The sequence below is a fragment of the Hippocampus comes genome, unplaced genomic scaffold (genome assembly GCF_001891065.2).
Source record: "Hippocampus comes isolate QL1 unplaced genomic scaffold, H_comes_QL1_v1.1 scaffold395, whole genome shotgun sequence".
NCBI classification, from domain to species: Eukaryota; Metazoa; Chordata; class Actinopteri; order Syngnathiformes; family Syngnathidae; genus Hippocampus; species Hippocampus comes.
Window position 1 is genome coordinate 22,977 of NW_017806169.1, and position 16,799 is coordinate 39,775.

Genomic DNA, 16,799 nt, shown 5'->3' on the forward strand with positions numbered 1-16,799 from the left:
AAATATTTGATATACTGTATATTTTTTACATTCGTAATTCATTTTACACATAATTTTACATTATTTTTGGTATTAAACTAATTTAAGCAACAACAAACAAGCACACGTACTTCGCCCACGCTGCAGGGGCAAACCATTCTGAAAGAGTGGGGGGGGGATTTTCACTCCCCCTAACAGTAAATTTGCTGACTAGCAACAAAAATGCCATCAACGGATGACTTCAGTTTTCCTCCTCTCCTCTAGGAGGCATCCCTTACAGATAGACCTGGATAATTTGGTGCAGTTTTCGCGTGCAACCAAACAAGCACACGTACTTCGCCCACGCTGCAGGGGCAAACCATTCTGAAAGAGTGGGGGGGGGATTTTCACTCCCCCTAACAGTAAATTTGCTGACTAGCAACAAAAATGCCATCAACGGATGACTTCAGTTTTCCTCCTCTCCTCTAGGAGGCATCCCTTACAGATAGACCTGGATAATTTGGTGCAGTTTTCGCGTGCAACCAAACAGCCAAGAGTGCCGAGGTTGGCAGCTAGGGAGAGCATAAGAGTGAGATTCCACCCCCCCCCTTTTTTTAAAGTCGTCTTCCTTTCTGATTTTGAGTTAAACCCACACCGCACACAACGCAACCCGTGTAAAATGTACGAACCCATCGCGGTGGAATAGGGACCTTTTGGTGGGTGGGTGGGATTGAGCTGGCGTAGAAAAACCAACCGGAATCGGACGGCCGCGGCACGGAGAGCCGGGGAGGGACCACGGCACAACCGCCGCCAGCGCCACGGGGAGTCGGGGCCCGAGAGGGAGCCTGCCGGGGCCCTCGCCTTAATGCGCCCAGCCTGCTTCTTCGCCTCAGCCGCACTCCGAGATGGGGGAGACCAAAATTATCTACCACCTCGACGACCAGGAGACACCCTATCTGGTGAAACTGTCTGTGCCGGCGGACAAAGTCACTTTGGCAGACTTCAAAAATGTCCTCAAAAAACCCAACTACAAGTTCTTCTTCAAATCTATGGACGATGACTTCGGGTAACTGTTTATATGCTTGCTTTATAAACGTCGTTTTTAGGCTGTCATTCGTATGGATTTCCTAACGTAAGTGCTGCGAGACTTGCCAGCGGAGGAGCCAGCTGGCTTGTCATCGCTTCACCTGGCTGTCGATCGCTTCTTTAGCTTTCCTTTGTTAGCTGCTAGCGGCTAGCACGTTTGTTTAGCGTCCACGCCGTTTGTTTACATTGCTCGTGAGGCTAGTCCTACGAAGCTCGCAGCCTGTCGTCGCGCCGACCTAATTTGGCTTAGGCAGTTTCGGGAGCCCCCGGCCAAAATCCCCCATAACATTGAAAAGCATTTTCACAATCGCTGAAAAATAACCAGTTTGTGCGTCACCAATGTCGGCAGTTGGCGGATCTGTATGGAAAGCTAGTGCTACGAGGCTAACGTCAGAAGTAGTTATCCAGCAGGCCCCTATGGAAAGCTGTTTGAACATTTATTTGATATTCCACTAGATTAATTGTCCACGTACTAGAACGCTATTTGTCCTCACTTCGCAATACCATTCAGTGCACTAGAAAAACGGCGATGAAGAAACGGGACAGTTTTTTTTTCGCGACTGCTTTTCCCTTATACTGCGTGAAATTTCTAGGCACTAGTGGAACGACTATCTTGACGTTATTCCCCCCAATACTTGCTGCTGTCCACTTCTAAATGACATTAATACGCACGAGGAGAATCCCTATGTCTTATTCGTGACCTTTTCACGCTACTGCAAGACATGTCTGCTCACTAGAAAAGCGCACTAGTAGAACTGTCCTCCAAGTGACTTTTTTTTCCCACAAGTGTCTGACATTTCTGCATACTAGCAGAACAACTAGGCCACACTAGTAGAACGACTCTCTTACTCGTGTTTTTCCCCACTACAGTCTGACATATCTGCGTACTGGTAAAACAACTTGGGTACATTATTATTAATGGAAAGGTTGCACTAGTATAACGACTGTCTTACTCAAGATGGATTTACCCTACTGTCTTCCGCAACTCTATGACACGTTGACCCACTAGTACATGGATGCCTAAGTCTGGGCCTCAAGAGCCCCTACCTGTTTTACATGTTTCCCTCTTTCAACACTCCTGATTCAAATAATCAGGATCGTTATCAGGTTTCTGCAAAGCCTGCTGATGAGCTGAGTTACTAGTATGCTTAAGTTTCCCAAGTAAAAATCCTGCCACAGTTGTGTGGCTAAAGCCAAACTGTGACAGGGTTTTTAGTTTCTGGACCTGGATTTGCCACCTCTGATTGTTTGTGATTTTTTTCAGTCCTTCATTCCACTACTATGTAGCATTTCTGCATACAAGTCAAACAACTGCCTTACTAGAGATGTTTTTCCAGTGAAGCAGTAGCTGTTACTAGTGAAATTTGTCACTAGAAGTACTCGTACTAATGCTAGTATTAGTAGCACACAGTTGTCAACTAGTGGACAGTTTAGCCTCACTATTATCATGGTAGTTGTCCTACGATTATGCTTAAGTTCCCTTCTAGTGAATACGAACAGAATAGTAGTACACAGACCTTAAGATTGACATCAAGTGTATCAAATACATGCTCAAACAGCTTTCCAAATAATGACGACCACATTTTCCAGCTTTGTGAGTCCAGGTGAAATTGCAGGTAGACAAATGCTGAAAAATAAGCAGTTACGAGCGGCATGTCTGTCAGCACCAGAGGATACGTATAATCAGCTTATAGGCAGATGTCAGAGGGGTAACTAAAGAGTTTGAGCTAGTTTGTCCACCAGTCCCCTGCTGTTGTTGTCCATTAGTCAGAGGAATGCCGAGTTGGACTTAGGAATGTACCGTTCATCACTCTGGCAGATTTATGGCCGTGTCCCTTTGTGTTTCAGCTGGAAAAAGTGTACATGTTGGCATTCTCCTAGACAATGGTGTCCAAATAGTAAAGTGAGATATGTTCTATTTTGAGCACTTGAGCCAGGTTTCTCAAGTTGTTTTTAGTCAAGTTCAAATATGGACGGGGCGGCAAGCAACTTGGCCACATCAGCAAAGGACTGCTATTCATGTTGGGAAAGGTGAAGGGATACTCTGTAAATACACCTGCAAATCAAAATAGTGCCACAACAAGAACTAGCAAGCCATCAGGCTGCAAAGTTCTTAGTAGCAGTCCTGCCAGATCTGCCGGTAGTTATCTGAGGCAGAAGATTATTCCATGCCATTTCTGTATTTATTGTCAATGAGTACTTAATCCAATGCAGATGTTTGGTTATCAAACAGCTACTCGGAAATCGGGGATTAAAATGTGGGCATTCCCACAGTTAAATAACACGGCACCGGTATTGTCGACAGGCGGACGACATTATTTATCTGCAGCTGCTCTTGTGTACACAAGGGGTGTCCTGAATAGATTCTCAAAAGTATGATACAAGTACCACTATTATTAATCAAGTGGTACACGAAAGAATCACTGGCTGAATATAGTTCGGTTGTATTTAACTTTTCATTTCATTACATTTTTATTTCATCTTTAAGAACCGTTTGTTTTTCGACCTTTATTTAGGTCAAGTTTTGAATTACTTGTGCGCAGTAATTTTTTTCATTGAATCATGTCAGTGCAATTTTGTGATTTCATTTTGGTAAGGCCAAACAAAAACGATAGTGTGTTTCCGGTAACATGAAATTTCAGCATAGGGTCGGTAGGTCGGACAAAGTTTTTTTTTTTTTTTTTTAAATCCTTTTTTTTTCCCCATCAAAAATTTAAACAAAATAACCATAAAACATAAAACAAGGAGATATTGAACCCCAGCTCGCCGGTGTTAGGTTCCGAGGTCGGCCGGGTCGCGATGGCACCGGCGGGGAGAGGGCCCCGACGCCGGCCGCGGGCCGGCCTGGACTAGAATTGCGTAGACTAGGCGGACGGTGCGTCGACGAGCGCGCGGAGGTGCTGGTCGGCGGGGTGGGTGGTCGGGGAACGCCCCCACTGCCACCTATTTAGTTTTCTCCCCGCTCCGGACTCGGGGCGCCGGGGAGCACCGCCCCCCGCCCTCCTCCGCCCTCGGTTTTTACTCGGCCCGTAGTGTTCATCAAATAGTTAGCTGAATTTTTTCGATACATCAATGGATGCAATTTTCTTAACATTACGGTGCGAGCATGCAACTGTAACACAGAAAACGCGGTTTAAACTGTCGTCGGAGATCGCGGCCGCCGCCATGATTCAATGTTGTTGACAGACGACAGGGCAATCGACGCACGCGCTCAACGTGAATATCGCGAGACTTTGCACCGATGTAAACCCTCTACACAAAAATGTAGAGGGTTGTTTGAAAAAAATGCCGACCGTAAAGTTTTTTTTCGACATAGAAATTCTCGGTCGGTCGGGTTACCGGAAACACACTACTTTTTTTCCTCCGCCTAAGTATTTTTTGAGGTGATACTTGATGTAAAAAGTTGAAGAGCCACTGGTAGAGTGAATCAATTGGGTTGCTCCATTAGTGTCGGTCGTGGTTGCCCGCCTCTAAACCAGCTTCAGATTTTATTGCCTGAGAGTGCTTTTGTCTCGGTACAAGTTGACTGAAACACCCCTTTGTTCGCTTTGCAGGGTGGTAAAAGAGGAAATATCTGATGACAATGCAAAACTGCCCTGCTTTAATGGACGTGTGGTGTCATGGGTAAGTTCAAATGCATGCGTTGGATCAGTGGCATCATTTTTCGCTCAAAGCCCCAAGTTCAGAATTACTGCATTAGTTTGCTTCAGTGACAGCGGCGTCTCTGTGTGCACTTTAAATAGAAGACGCTTTCCAACTTTTATTGTGAGGATTTAAATCATGGACATTAACTGGTTTCACCATGGAGAAGTCTCACTGGAGAGACAACAAAACAAGACTCAAACACTCAATGGAGCGCAGACCTCCGCCAAGGCCAAATATTAATGCCAGATGATGGTAGAGGAGTAGTGCAATTTGTGAACGGAACGGGAAACAGAAGAAGTTTAAAATTTAAAAAGAAAAAAAAAGTTGGAAAAAGAAATTGGAGAAGAAACGGTTTGACGTGGTGAGGAAGGAACTGAGCCGAAAAACAAAAGGCCCCTGATTTGACGGTCAATCTATGTCCCCACCCTCTCCTATGATCACAAGCTGTAAGTTGTAATCGAAAGAACAAGATTGTGGATGCAAGCGGCTGAAATGAGTTGCCTGCGCAGAATGTCCAGGCTCTCCCTTTGAGATAGGGTGAGAAGCTCGCTCACCCAGGAGGGGCTCAGAGTCGAGAGAACCCAGATGAGGTGGGTCGGGCAGATGATTAATATTTTGGGATTGCGATTTAAATTGTGATCATTTTTTCAAGGTCCTCTTCCCCTGTGTTTTTTTATTTTATTTTTTTACAAACACAAGCAATAAATTGTATTACAATAAATCATATCAAAATTTGTTATTCCTAAATGTTTTGGTCTTATAGGTGACAGGTTTATGCTGAAATAAAGGCAAATGAACCACGAGATAATATCAAAGACGGTTTATCCACTTAAAAGTTTTTGACTTGCTCAATACTTTGACTTGACTTGCAGTCGTTAAACTCAACTCAACTGTATTTATCGAGCACTTTAAAACAACCATTGCTGTATGCGAAGTGCAGTCCACGTGTTTAGGCCAAACAAAAAAGATAGTGTGTTTCCGGTAACATGAAATTTCAGCATAGGGTCGGTAGGTCGGACAAAGTTTTTTTTTTTTGTTTTGTTTTGTTTTTTTAATCTTTTTTTTTCTTTCCATCAAAAATGTAAACAAAATAAACATAAAACAAGAAGATATTGAACCCGCCACTCCGCGACCGGCGCCGCCGCCACCTCTTGAGTTGTCTTCCCACCCGTCCTCCTCTGCCCTCGGTTTTTACTCACCCCGTGGTGTTCATCAAATAGTTCGCTGAATTTTTTCGATACATCAATGGATGCTATTTTCTTAACATTATGGTGTGAGCATGCGACTGTAACACAGAAAACGCGGTTTAAACTGTCGTTGGAGATCGCGGCCGCCGCCAAGATTCAATGTTGTTGACAGACGACAGCGCAAACGACGCAGGCGCTCAACGTGAATATCGCGAGAGTTTGCACCGATGTAAACCCTCTACACAAAAAATGTAGAGGGTTGTTTGAAAAAAATGCCGACCGTAAAGTTTTTTTTCGACGTAGAAATTCTCGGTCGGTCGGGTTACCGGAAACACACTACTTTTTTTTTCTACGCCTTATGTACCATTGTTGCGTGAAATGTGAACATTTTAAGAGGTAAAGCTGTGGCTTTGATTTGTTGGCATGACTGACTTCTAATTTATTGTCCTCTGTTTAGGGCAGGGGTGTCAAACTCATTTCACATGGTGGGCCACATACGGCCTGGGTAGATGTCAAGTGGGCCGGACCATTAAAATGATACCATACTTTGCTATAAATAACCAAAACAATATGTCTTTCCTTTGTTTTGGTATAAAGAAGCACAAGAACATTAGGAAAATGTTGAAATTAAATGAACATACCTTTTACAAAACATTTCATGAAGCACCTTACATTTCCTTCGACAAATGTGCAATTTACTTTTATAATTCACATATATGCATTGCAACTGATCCCACTGATTGTACAAACTTTAACAAGTAATTGGTATTGAAAAATATAGTAATGCACTTTAAGATTAAACGAGATTTATAAAGAAAGGAAGTTTTAAACCATTTACACGTGCATATAAAATCTAAATGTAATCCCTGCCTACACCTTACAAACTAAGGAGCGTGCTATTAAATGTGTAAATGTGAGAGTGCTATTGATAGCGTCTGCTGTCATGGGTCTGTCTCAGTGATGGACTGAGGCTGCTGTTGTCTTCTTCTCTGATCAAAACAGTGTCCCCTAGCGGATACTCAATGAATTGTACCTTATTAAAAATATTTATTCTGTGTCTTTTATGCATTTTCTTCACTTTTAAATTATCCTGTGGGGCCTGATTGAACGGCCCGCGGACCGTATGTTTGACACCACTGCTTTACATAATCATCTCGCGGGCCGGATTAAAGTCCTTTGCGGGCCGGATCCGGCCCGCGGGCCGTACATTTGACACCCCCGGTTTAGGGCATACTTGTTGGCTAGAATTTTGTGAAGTTGTAGTAGTGAATGCTTAAAAGACTGCAAGTCAAAGTGTTTAGTAAGTTAACAACACTAAGTGAAGTAGATAAATAAACTGTCTTTCATATGAATTCATAGTTTATTTTAGCCTAACTTTTAGAAACGAAACATTTTTGTACAATGAGTCAGATGTTGTTTATTATTATACAGACTAATTTATTGCTCCCGTTGGTGTTAAAAAAATAAATGGGAATAGGACCTTGGAAAAATGTATTTCATATTAATTAGAAATATTGGCGGGGAAAAAAATCATTGCAATGTAGTTCTATTTTTCTTCCAAAATCCTTCAGCCCTACTGTGTATGAAAAACAATTCAGTGCAGTATACTGCATGTGGTCCTTCAAAACTTTACAACATCGGCCCAGTTTTCTCCATTGCAGTGCATTGGTAAATGTGCAGTGTTAATTCGCTTGGTGTGCATTTGGCCACATTGCTCGGTGTGTGGTGGGCCTAAGCCACACGAATCGATGCACGTAACACATTCAAGCTTGCACTTGCATATGGGGAGTCACTGCAAGGTCCTGAGCCACCATTTGCCTGTCTCCATGACAAAGGAGGCATCTGTTGAGGGTTAGCCGGACATGGCCTCACTTCCTCCCTTCTTGATTTTTAAATTGGATTACCATCAAGTGAAATCACAAGACAAAATCCATCTTAAAAAACAGAGGCCGAGCGCATCTAACTCGCAGGTTAAATCTACAAGGAGGTTTCAGCTGTTCATGCTAGCACTCTATAAGTAGGTTTGCCAACACCTCTTGTTCATGTTGATCCTCATTGAGGTTGCGATTGTAAATGTTAACTGTCCTTTCGTTTGTTTATTCTATAATTGCTTCAAACAACAAGGCCTAAATATATAGCAAAAGTTGTTTTGACTGTGTTATTTTCAACTTTGTGTGTTCTGTTGTTTCATAGTTTCATGCTTCATGTTGTGTCAAGTGCATTGTTACAGCTGTAGCTGTTGTGAAAATGCTGTATCAATGAAGATGCATTGGATTTTCTTGGGACTTTGCGTGCCCTTGATTATGTTGGTCTTGTTCCGAAGTTCCACGGACCACCAAATGTTTCTGTTATGATGTGGCAGCTTGTTTGTCTCCACTGTCTAACGTGTTGTTTCAGTGAGTGGATTGATGGCCCCGTGGAGTACAAGGGGCTCGCCCTGCTCTCACCACAGCACAGCAGGAGACCAACACCGTTGTTTCATCTAACTGGCAGCTGATTTTGCCCATCCAATTATTTTTAATAGACAATTTTTTGCACATCAACTGACCTACTGCATAAATCAAATAAGCGCGTCCCTTTGAAAAGACTCTTGTTAACAACAGACTTGCACAAAGGATGCACTGTAATGGATGATGGCTATAACTTAGAATGAGTTCATGCTCTGTTTTTGTCTGTCTGGCCTCTTTACATTTTAAATCTGATGTTGAGTGACAAAAACAACTCATTTATCATGTTAATTTTAAAGCCCTTCTTTGGAGAAAGCCAAATTGCATGTGGTGGTAATATCGTGCATTGGGCAAATGGTTCATTTTGCTCGATTTGGTGGTTGCGATGCCAACATGAATAGGATTAAATATGCATCCATCTTGTGTCCTTGGTCCATGTGGACTACTTTTACAAGTAATCACCGTTAAATGCTGAGTCATGAGATGAATCGATCATCCATTCTTGTTTTTGCAAATAAAACAAGAAAGCTTTTTCATTCAAATCAGATGAGAACATTAAACCTCACTAGAAATTTAAAAAGATGATGAAAGGCTAAGCATGCTGTGTTACTATTGCCAATAATATCCTTTCTGCTCACAACACAGCAGGGGCTCCTTAAGTAAGTTGACATCTTCCTGCCAACCCCCTTTTTTCATCTCAAAGACTGCCCCCCTTTTTGGAAATGTATACAGCTACTGCTAATGATATTTCCTCTTAGTGATAAGCGTTTCAATTACCATCATTTGTCATCTATTTAGTCCAGGCGGCAGTAAAACTAACATAAACATTGAGTGTTGAATTGAATTGTCATGAATAGTGCCGAAGGAGTACTGTGTTCCCCCTGGTCTTGTCTCTGTCCCTCTTGATGACACACCTCTCCACTTGCTCATAGCTGGTGTCGGGAGAAGGCACCCACACAGATGCAGCTCCAGTGGCAGACTCTGAGGCGGCGCCCCCTTTAGAGAGGACCGGAGGCATCGGAGACTCTCGACCACCTTCTTACCAGTCAGTACATGGAGAGAATGTTGCACATTTGTTGTTTTGCTGAAGGGGGAAACACATTGATTGTAACGAAACTTGTTTTGACAGTGGTGGCACAACACCAAATCTTAACTTTGAGGTCAGTCAGAGCCCCCGAACTTTAATACTGTATGTTCTGCAAAAAGGGGCATGGCCGCCTTCCTTTGAATTCCTATATGTCATGAACAAGGCCCTCAGTCTTTCCTAAAAAAAAAAACTGAATAACATTTGAAACTGTAAAGTCAATAGAATTGATACCAGCCTGGCACAGCCTGTATGTAGCAAAATAATTTGAAATTTGCAATCATTTGGGACAAGGCTGGTTTGGGGAATTAGGTGTTTATTATATGAATGCAATTCAAATCTGTCGTCGTTATGCACTGCGTCCATCTGTAGTGGGAAAGCTGCAAGCGGTCGGGACAGTTTGGACAATGACACGGAGACGGGCTCTATGGTGTCTCAAAGAAGAGAGAGGGACAAGCCGAGACGGAAGCACAGTGACCACGGTCAGGAAGCTGTTTGTGTCCAGTATTTTTATCTCCACAAACATTTTCACAGCAGATAGAAATGTACTTTTAGCAAAAATGTGTTTTGATTTTGGAGCTTTATCTTTACTCGATGCTGTCTTTATTGGGACAGTTCTCCTTAGCTTGTCTCAACAAACCCGTACATTCTCCCACATGACTCTTTCTGCATGCTTTTTTTTTTCTCCACAGGCAGTAGGCAGAACGGGTTTTTGTCACGGCCAGCGGTGCGTGGAGGGGGAGCCGAGTACGACAGCTGCTCTTCTTTCATGAGCAGTGAGCTGGAGTCCACTTCCTGCTTTGATTCCGAGGATGACGATGCTACCAGCAGGTAACACGGCCCACGTTGCCTTTCAGAGCAGTAAGTTGATAAGGGCAATTTGCAGTGACAGTGTTTTGTTTGGCCTCTGGAATTACAATCACTGACTTTTGAAAGACTTAGCCTATTGCACTTGGCCTACGGCAGTTGTCCACCCCCTGAACTGTAGGTTTCTACTGCACACTGCAAGTCACTATCTTTGAATGGAATTTCTACCAGAGGTTGCCATAATTGTTTATTAAGTGGCTATTGTGGAACATCATTTTCATACGGAAATATGTCTCTTCTGTCTCCCAGATTTAGCAGCTCCACAGAACAGAGTTCCTCTCGTTTAATGAGACGACACCGCCGCCGCCGCCGGAAACCCAAAGCCTCCAATCTGGACAGGGTGAGACGACACGAGTCAACCACATTCTGGTATTTTCCCGTTAAGTTACAGCAATCCCCCTTTTCTATTGTTCTTGTGTCCAGTCATCATCATTCAGCAGCATCACAGACTCTACAATGTCCCTCAACATTATTACAGTTACGCTCAACATGGGTAAGTTGCCAAATTTTACCCCCCCAAAAAAAGACAGATCATCGACTCTTTATAGATACATTCATACACTTTTTTTGTCTGAATGGTAGTATGAATAATTTGTATAGCTTGTTGCATTGAGTTATCATTCCTTGTTATTGTTTTTTGTTGATATTCTCAGCTAACCTGACTTTAACCAAGATGTTGAAATAAAAGTTGATGGTGACTTTTGACTTCATATTATGTGCCAATGAATAGTTCATAGATTTCTGTGAAGAATCCACATCTATGAATGGTCTTGTTTTTTATTTTTTTATTTTTTTATTTTCTTTTTAAGGGTTGTTTTGTTTTTACAATTGTCCATATCTATGAGTCATTGGATGCCGGTAAATCAGCTGTGTTGAAGGATAAAATGTCCTTTGCGAAAATGGTTGTGCAGTACAGTGTTCCCTCGCTATCTTGCAGTTCTTCATTGGTAGAGCTGCTGTATTGCAGACCATTTTTACTGAATGGATTTTGACAGTACATTATACAGGGAAATGCAGATTCAGAGTTGTGCACCTTCAGTGTAGAGCCACTTTTTGCAATAACATGACTGGTAGTACTCCGGTCTACTGGATGCGATGCAGCATAATCAAGGGCAAGAAGACGATGCAGAGAAGGTCCCCAACTGAGCTTCAGAAATAGTTGTTATAACAAAGCAGAGAGAATATATCAGTGCCATAGGGTGGAATCCTCGCATCTCCAAAACGATCACATTTAAGGAAAAGCTAAAAAAAAACAACAAAAAAAATGTCACTGTTTGTTGAGTCATTAACATCACATAGTCAAAGAGAGCAATCCATTTTGGGGACTGACCAATCATGTTGATTTATGGGGGAAAATTGAATGTAGGAGCTTTACGACTGTGAGCTTATGCTTATGAGAATTGTTCGCTCTCTTTGTACGTGTTCCTGCTCTGTGAGTTAAAGTAGCCATCGTTTGAAGGTTTATGATTACTGGAACATCTATTTAATGGCATATAAACTTACAGTCAAACCTCGGTTTTCGAACATCTCGGTTCTCGTACAATTCGGTTTTCAAACAAAAATTTCGAGGTTTTTATGCCTCGGATGACGAACAAATTTCGGTTCTCGAACTAACTGAGCTACACTTCCTCTTTAGTGTCCTTTGTGAGCAGACGTTTTTGTATTGTTCAAGAAAGATTTTTTCAAAAAAGCAGACGTGTTTGGTGAAACGCTTCCTCGTGTAGCGTCCATTGTGACCAGACGAGTTTGTATTGTTCAATAAAAAAAAAGCAGACGCGTTTGGTGAGACGCTTCTGTTAGGGGGAGTGTAACCCCCCTCTTTTCAGAATGGTTTGCCTCAGCAGCACGGGGGAAGTGCGTGCGTTTGTTTACGGCCGGCAGTTTTCAATACAGCGGCACATAATGAACACTCTGGTGTCCTGTTGCGTCCATTGTGAGCAGACGAGTTCGTATTGTTCAATAAAAAAAAAGCAGACGTGTTTGGTGAGACACTTCTGTTCGGGGGAGTGAAACCCCCTCTTTTCAGAATGGTTTGCCCCAGCAGCACAGGAGAAGTGCGTGCGTTTGTTTACGGCCGGCAGTTTTCAATACAGCGGCACATAATGAACACTCTGGTGTCCTGTAGCATCCATTGTGAGCAGACGAGGTTGTATTGTTCAATAAAGATTTTTTTTTTAAAAAGCAGACATGTTTGGTGAGAACCACGTAATATCGGCCTGTTATTTTTGCATCGTGTATCAGCCCCTAATCATGGCACAAAGAAAGCAAGTGGAAGTGGTAAACCTGGTGAAGAAAAGAGGAAAATAGTACGCAAAACTATAGAATTTAAGAAAGATTTGATCGCGAAATATGAGTCAGGTGTGCGTGTGTCTGTGTTGGCGAAGGAGTTCGGGATGCCGAAATGCCCCGCCTATTGCCTGATGACAGCTGGGATAGGCGCACGCCCCACGACAGATAGAGAGAGAGAGATGTTCCTTCAATTTTTATGTTACTATGTTAATGTTAAAATTGGTGAAAAAATAAAACATATTACAGTTTGTTTGTACAGTATTTTACATATTACCTGCTCTCCTATTACATTTGTACAGTTTATGGTGTGAAATTGTAAAAAAAAATGGTTTAAAAAAGTTTTCTTGACTTGGAACGGATTAAACAATTTTTACATTGATTCCAATGGGAAAAATGGTTTAGGGACACAGGTTGAAAAACACTGGTCTAGAAAACAACACTTAAGCATGAGCAGCAAACAAGGTCAGTAATCTGACAGAGACTTGGCAATTAATCTGTCCTTAAATGGTTTGCTGACCAAGGTTTGACTGTATATGGTTTGCTTATACACTTTGGTGTTGAAATATACAATATTTTATTCTCTTCTTTTGTGTAGCAGTTTGACAGTAATCTTCGTCTGGGAGTGACAAACTGCTTGAAGCTCTTATATGAAGAACTGTGAAAGCAAGGGAATGAGAACAGGCGCCGAGGCATACTTAAAAGTGTGTTTTAATAAGTTTAGATGTGTTTAAAGCAGGGGTGTTCAAAGTCGGTCCTCAAGGGCCGCTGTCCTGCCTGTTTTCCGGCTCTCCCAGGAGCAACACACCTGATTCAAATAATCAGCAATGTTCTCATGCTGCTTCAGAGCTGGCTGATGAGCTGATCATTTGAATCAGGTGTGTTGCAGCCGAGAGAGATGGAAAACAGGCAGGACGGTGGCCCTCCAGGCCCGAAGCCGGACATGTCTGGTTTAAAGCATGCAGGAGGGTGCAACTCTATATCTTTAAAATGGCTATGTCTATGGTGGGTATGGAAAGTATCCCTGGTATAAACGGGGGCTCACTGTACCTGACTTTTGTATGCATGTACTACTCAATGGTGGTCCTAACATTAAATATGTATTTTTTTCAGAGAAGTACAATTTCTTGGGCATCAGTATTGTGGGCCAGAGTAACGAGAGAGGAGATGGAGGAATCTACATTGGCTCTATCATGAAGGGCGGAGCTGTAGCTGCTGACGGACGCATTGAGCCAGGGGACATGCTGTTGCAGGTGTGTGGCTGTGTTTGTTGCATTCACCTTGTGCAAATTTAAAAATGGGGCAGCCCATACCTGGGAGTTTGGAATGCGCGTGCGGGCCAGTGTCTGTCAAATTTGTGTTCCGCGCCAGCAACTGGGTTGAAGTCATGTGAAAGCAGTCAAAGCTTCTAAACAAAAGCTCATCATGGATTTTCAACGGATGCTTGTGGATTGTGGCTTCCCTGCCCCAGGTCCATTATTTATTCTTACATTTTCAATCCCTGTCAGTCATGATGCCACGTTCTATGGCACGGGATTGTTTCATTTTTGCTCAAGATGACTGTATGTAAAAGTGTTTACCTGCTAATACTTCATTAGCCATATTCCAAGAATATGCAAGTCAAAAAGGCGAGGGTATTCATCTCAAAATATGTACTTTAATGAGCGCTGGTAATTAATTGCCATTCCACTGATGACTTGCTGAGGCTGTGAAACTTTTCAAACGTTTTAGGAAACCATGTGGCAGTGGGCCTGTTTGTAATGTCCTCATCGGAATGGAAAATATTTTCGTTGTGAGAAAATTCGAAGATGCCTGGTTTTGTGGTGTTTGTCATTCATTTGAATATATTCCAGGACAGTTGGATTTTCCTTGGTCACAATGTCTGATAATCGTGTCTAAATATCATACTAATGCAACTTGTGTTTATACAATAGACCCTCACTATTTGCAAGGGTGGGGTGTGGTTAGGAGCGGTCCGCAAATAGTGAAACACTGCCTATAATTGATGGACATTATCGCATTGGGGAACGGGGGGGGGTTCTTTTTTAAATTATTTATTAACCCCCCAAAAATTTTGAGTAACCGGGAATATAACGCCAATAAGCGTTTCCCAAGAATATGCGCCTTTCCAAGAATATGCGGATTAGAAATGATTGAAAAACAAATCTGCTAGTAGGTGAGTCCGTGGGTGCCAGAGTGTTATTGGGTAGATTTCCCCTGAGCTTTCTTCTTCATTTACATTTTTTATGTTTGGACTGGTCGTGTTTGGTCAGTCTTTACTAAGTTTGCTCATAATAGAATACCCTTTTTTTTTTTAAATTTGTACCTCTACAGAAAACTGGCATTTGACCAAAAACAAGAGCCGCTCAACAGCCAAATCCACATTTTTAGTTTATGTAATGTAATGTACTAAGGAAATACAGTGATCCCTCGCTATTTCGCTGTCCGTTTATCTCGGCTTCGTGCATCGCATTGCGGATTTTTTCAAACAATCATAAAAAAAAAAAAAAAAAAATTGAAGTGCAAAAATCAGTGTCTAAGTGTTGTTTACTATGCGTGCTAGTGTGTGTGCACTCTGCTCAAGTGCTGAGTCCACGTGGGGCACGTGTGTGCACGTGCACGCATGGGCGCACAGGTGAGTATGTGTGTTGGGGGGGGAGAGAGAGAGAGAGAGAGAGAGAGAGAGAGAGAGAGAGAGAGAGAGAGAGAGAGAGAGAGAGACTTATAAGAACAAAAGCAAGTCTCCATCCTTAATTGTCTAAACAACCTTAATTGACTAATCAAACACGTCTGCTGCAAGCTTGTAGGGATCGCTGGCGTGTGTGTGTGTGTGTGTGTGTGTGCTCTGCTCAAGCGCAAAGGCCCACGTGGGCATTTTTTTTTTTATATGTATGTCAATTGGTCGCTACTTGCTGATTTTCGTTTATCGTGGGTGGTTTTGGTCCCCGATAAACAAGGGATTACTGTAATATATAAGATTATGTTTGACCAATTTCAACCCTACTAAGTACAGTCAAATCTTGGTTTTCGAACGTCTCTGTTCTCGACCAAATCGGTTTTCGACCCAAAATTTCTAGTTTTTTATGCCTCGGATTACGACCGAAAATCGGTTCTCGACCAAACTGAGCGCACTTGAATACGCCACTCGACTCCTCTCGACTTCTTTACACGAGGAAGTGACGCTTCCTCGGGTAGACGAAGAAGCGACCCCTCCATTGTGAGCAGACGTGTTCAATAAAGATATTTTTTTTAAAAGAAAGAGCGTCCATTATGAGCAGACGTGTTCAATAAAGATAAAAAAAAAAAAAGCAGACGTGTTTGTTGAGATCTACGCAAATTGGACTGTTATTTCTGCATGGCACCGAAGAAAGCAAGTGGAAGTAAAGCTGGTGAAAAAAAGAGGAAAAAGAAATCAAGTGGAAGTAGTAAAGCTGGTAAAAAAAGAGGAAAATAGTGTCAAAACTATTGAATTTAAGAAAGATTTGATAGTGAAATATGAATCAGGTGTGCATGTGTCTGTGTTGGCTAAGGAGTTCGGCATGCCGAAATCAGCAGCATCCTAAAAAAGAAAGACCACCATAAAGTCAGTGATGTGGCTAAAGGATCTCGTATGTTTAGCAAACAAAGGCCATAAATATTAGAGGAAGTGGAGAAACTTTTGCTTATTTTCATAAATGAGAAACAGCTAGCAGGGGACAGTCTTAGCCAAGATACGATTTGTGGCAAAACAACACAATTGTATGGAGATTTGATTAAAAAAAAAAAAAAAAAAAGGATCCTAGCATTGCTCCTGAAGAGTTTGATTTTAAAGCAAGCAGAGGATGGTTCGAAAAGTTGAGGAAAAGAAGTGATTCATCATGGGGAGCCAGCCAGTTCAGACAAGGCTGCTGCCGAAAAGTTTAAAGTTGAGTTTGAAAATCTCATCAAGGCCGAGGAATATCCTCCCCAGCAAATTTTTAATATTGACGAGACTGGACTGGTGTGGATAAAGTGGTTGCAGACAGAGCGTCCATAGTTACAGCCATTACTTTAAGGTTTATAAATTCAAGGTGCAGAGATGAAAGTCCTCCGGATTTTCCCGGAATTCCGGGTTTTTCACATTTTTATGAAAATCTCTCCGGAGAATTGAGGAAAATTTGCCTAAAATTAATCCAGATATTAGTTGACAACATTGAACGAAGACGCGTTTGAGTTCGTTGTTTTGCTTTCACAAGCGTAGCCATGTTGAGACACTAACAC

At 42.2% G+C, this 16,799-nt stretch overlaps 1 protein-coding gene and 1 long non-coding RNA gene across 2 annotated transcripts in view; one reads left to right on the forward strand and one right to left on the reverse strand.

Moving 5' to 3' along the window:
- Positions 1-458: 458 nt before the first annotated feature.
- dvl3b (dishevelled segment polarity protein 3b) overlaps positions 459-16,799 on the forward strand; it is a 32,559-nt gene continuing 16,218 nt past the window's right edge. The window contains exons 1-8 of the mRNA XM_019896008.1: positions 459-1,024; positions 4,599-4,668; positions 9,256-9,368; positions 9,780-9,889; positions 10,100-10,238; positions 10,524-10,614; positions 10,698-10,767; positions 13,674-13,813. Coding sequence (XP_019751567.1) covers positions 864-1,024; positions 4,599-4,668; positions 9,256-9,368; positions 9,780-9,889; positions 10,100-10,238; positions 10,524-10,614; positions 10,698-10,767; positions 13,674-13,813 — 894 coding nt within the window. The 5' untranslated portion in view covers positions 459-863. The remainder of the gene's footprint in view (positions 1,025-4,598; positions 4,669-9,255; positions 9,369-9,779; positions 9,890-10,099; positions 10,239-10,523; positions 10,615-10,697; positions 10,768-13,673; positions 13,814-16,799) is intronic.
- LOC109531623 (uncharacterized) overlaps positions 3,747-16,799 on the reverse strand; it is a 24,027-nt gene continuing 10,974 nt past the window's right edge. The window contains exon 3 of the long non-coding RNA XR_002171211.1: positions 3,747-3,888. This is a non-coding gene — a long non-coding RNA (uncharacterized LOC109531623). The remainder of the gene's footprint in view (positions 3,889-16,799) is intronic.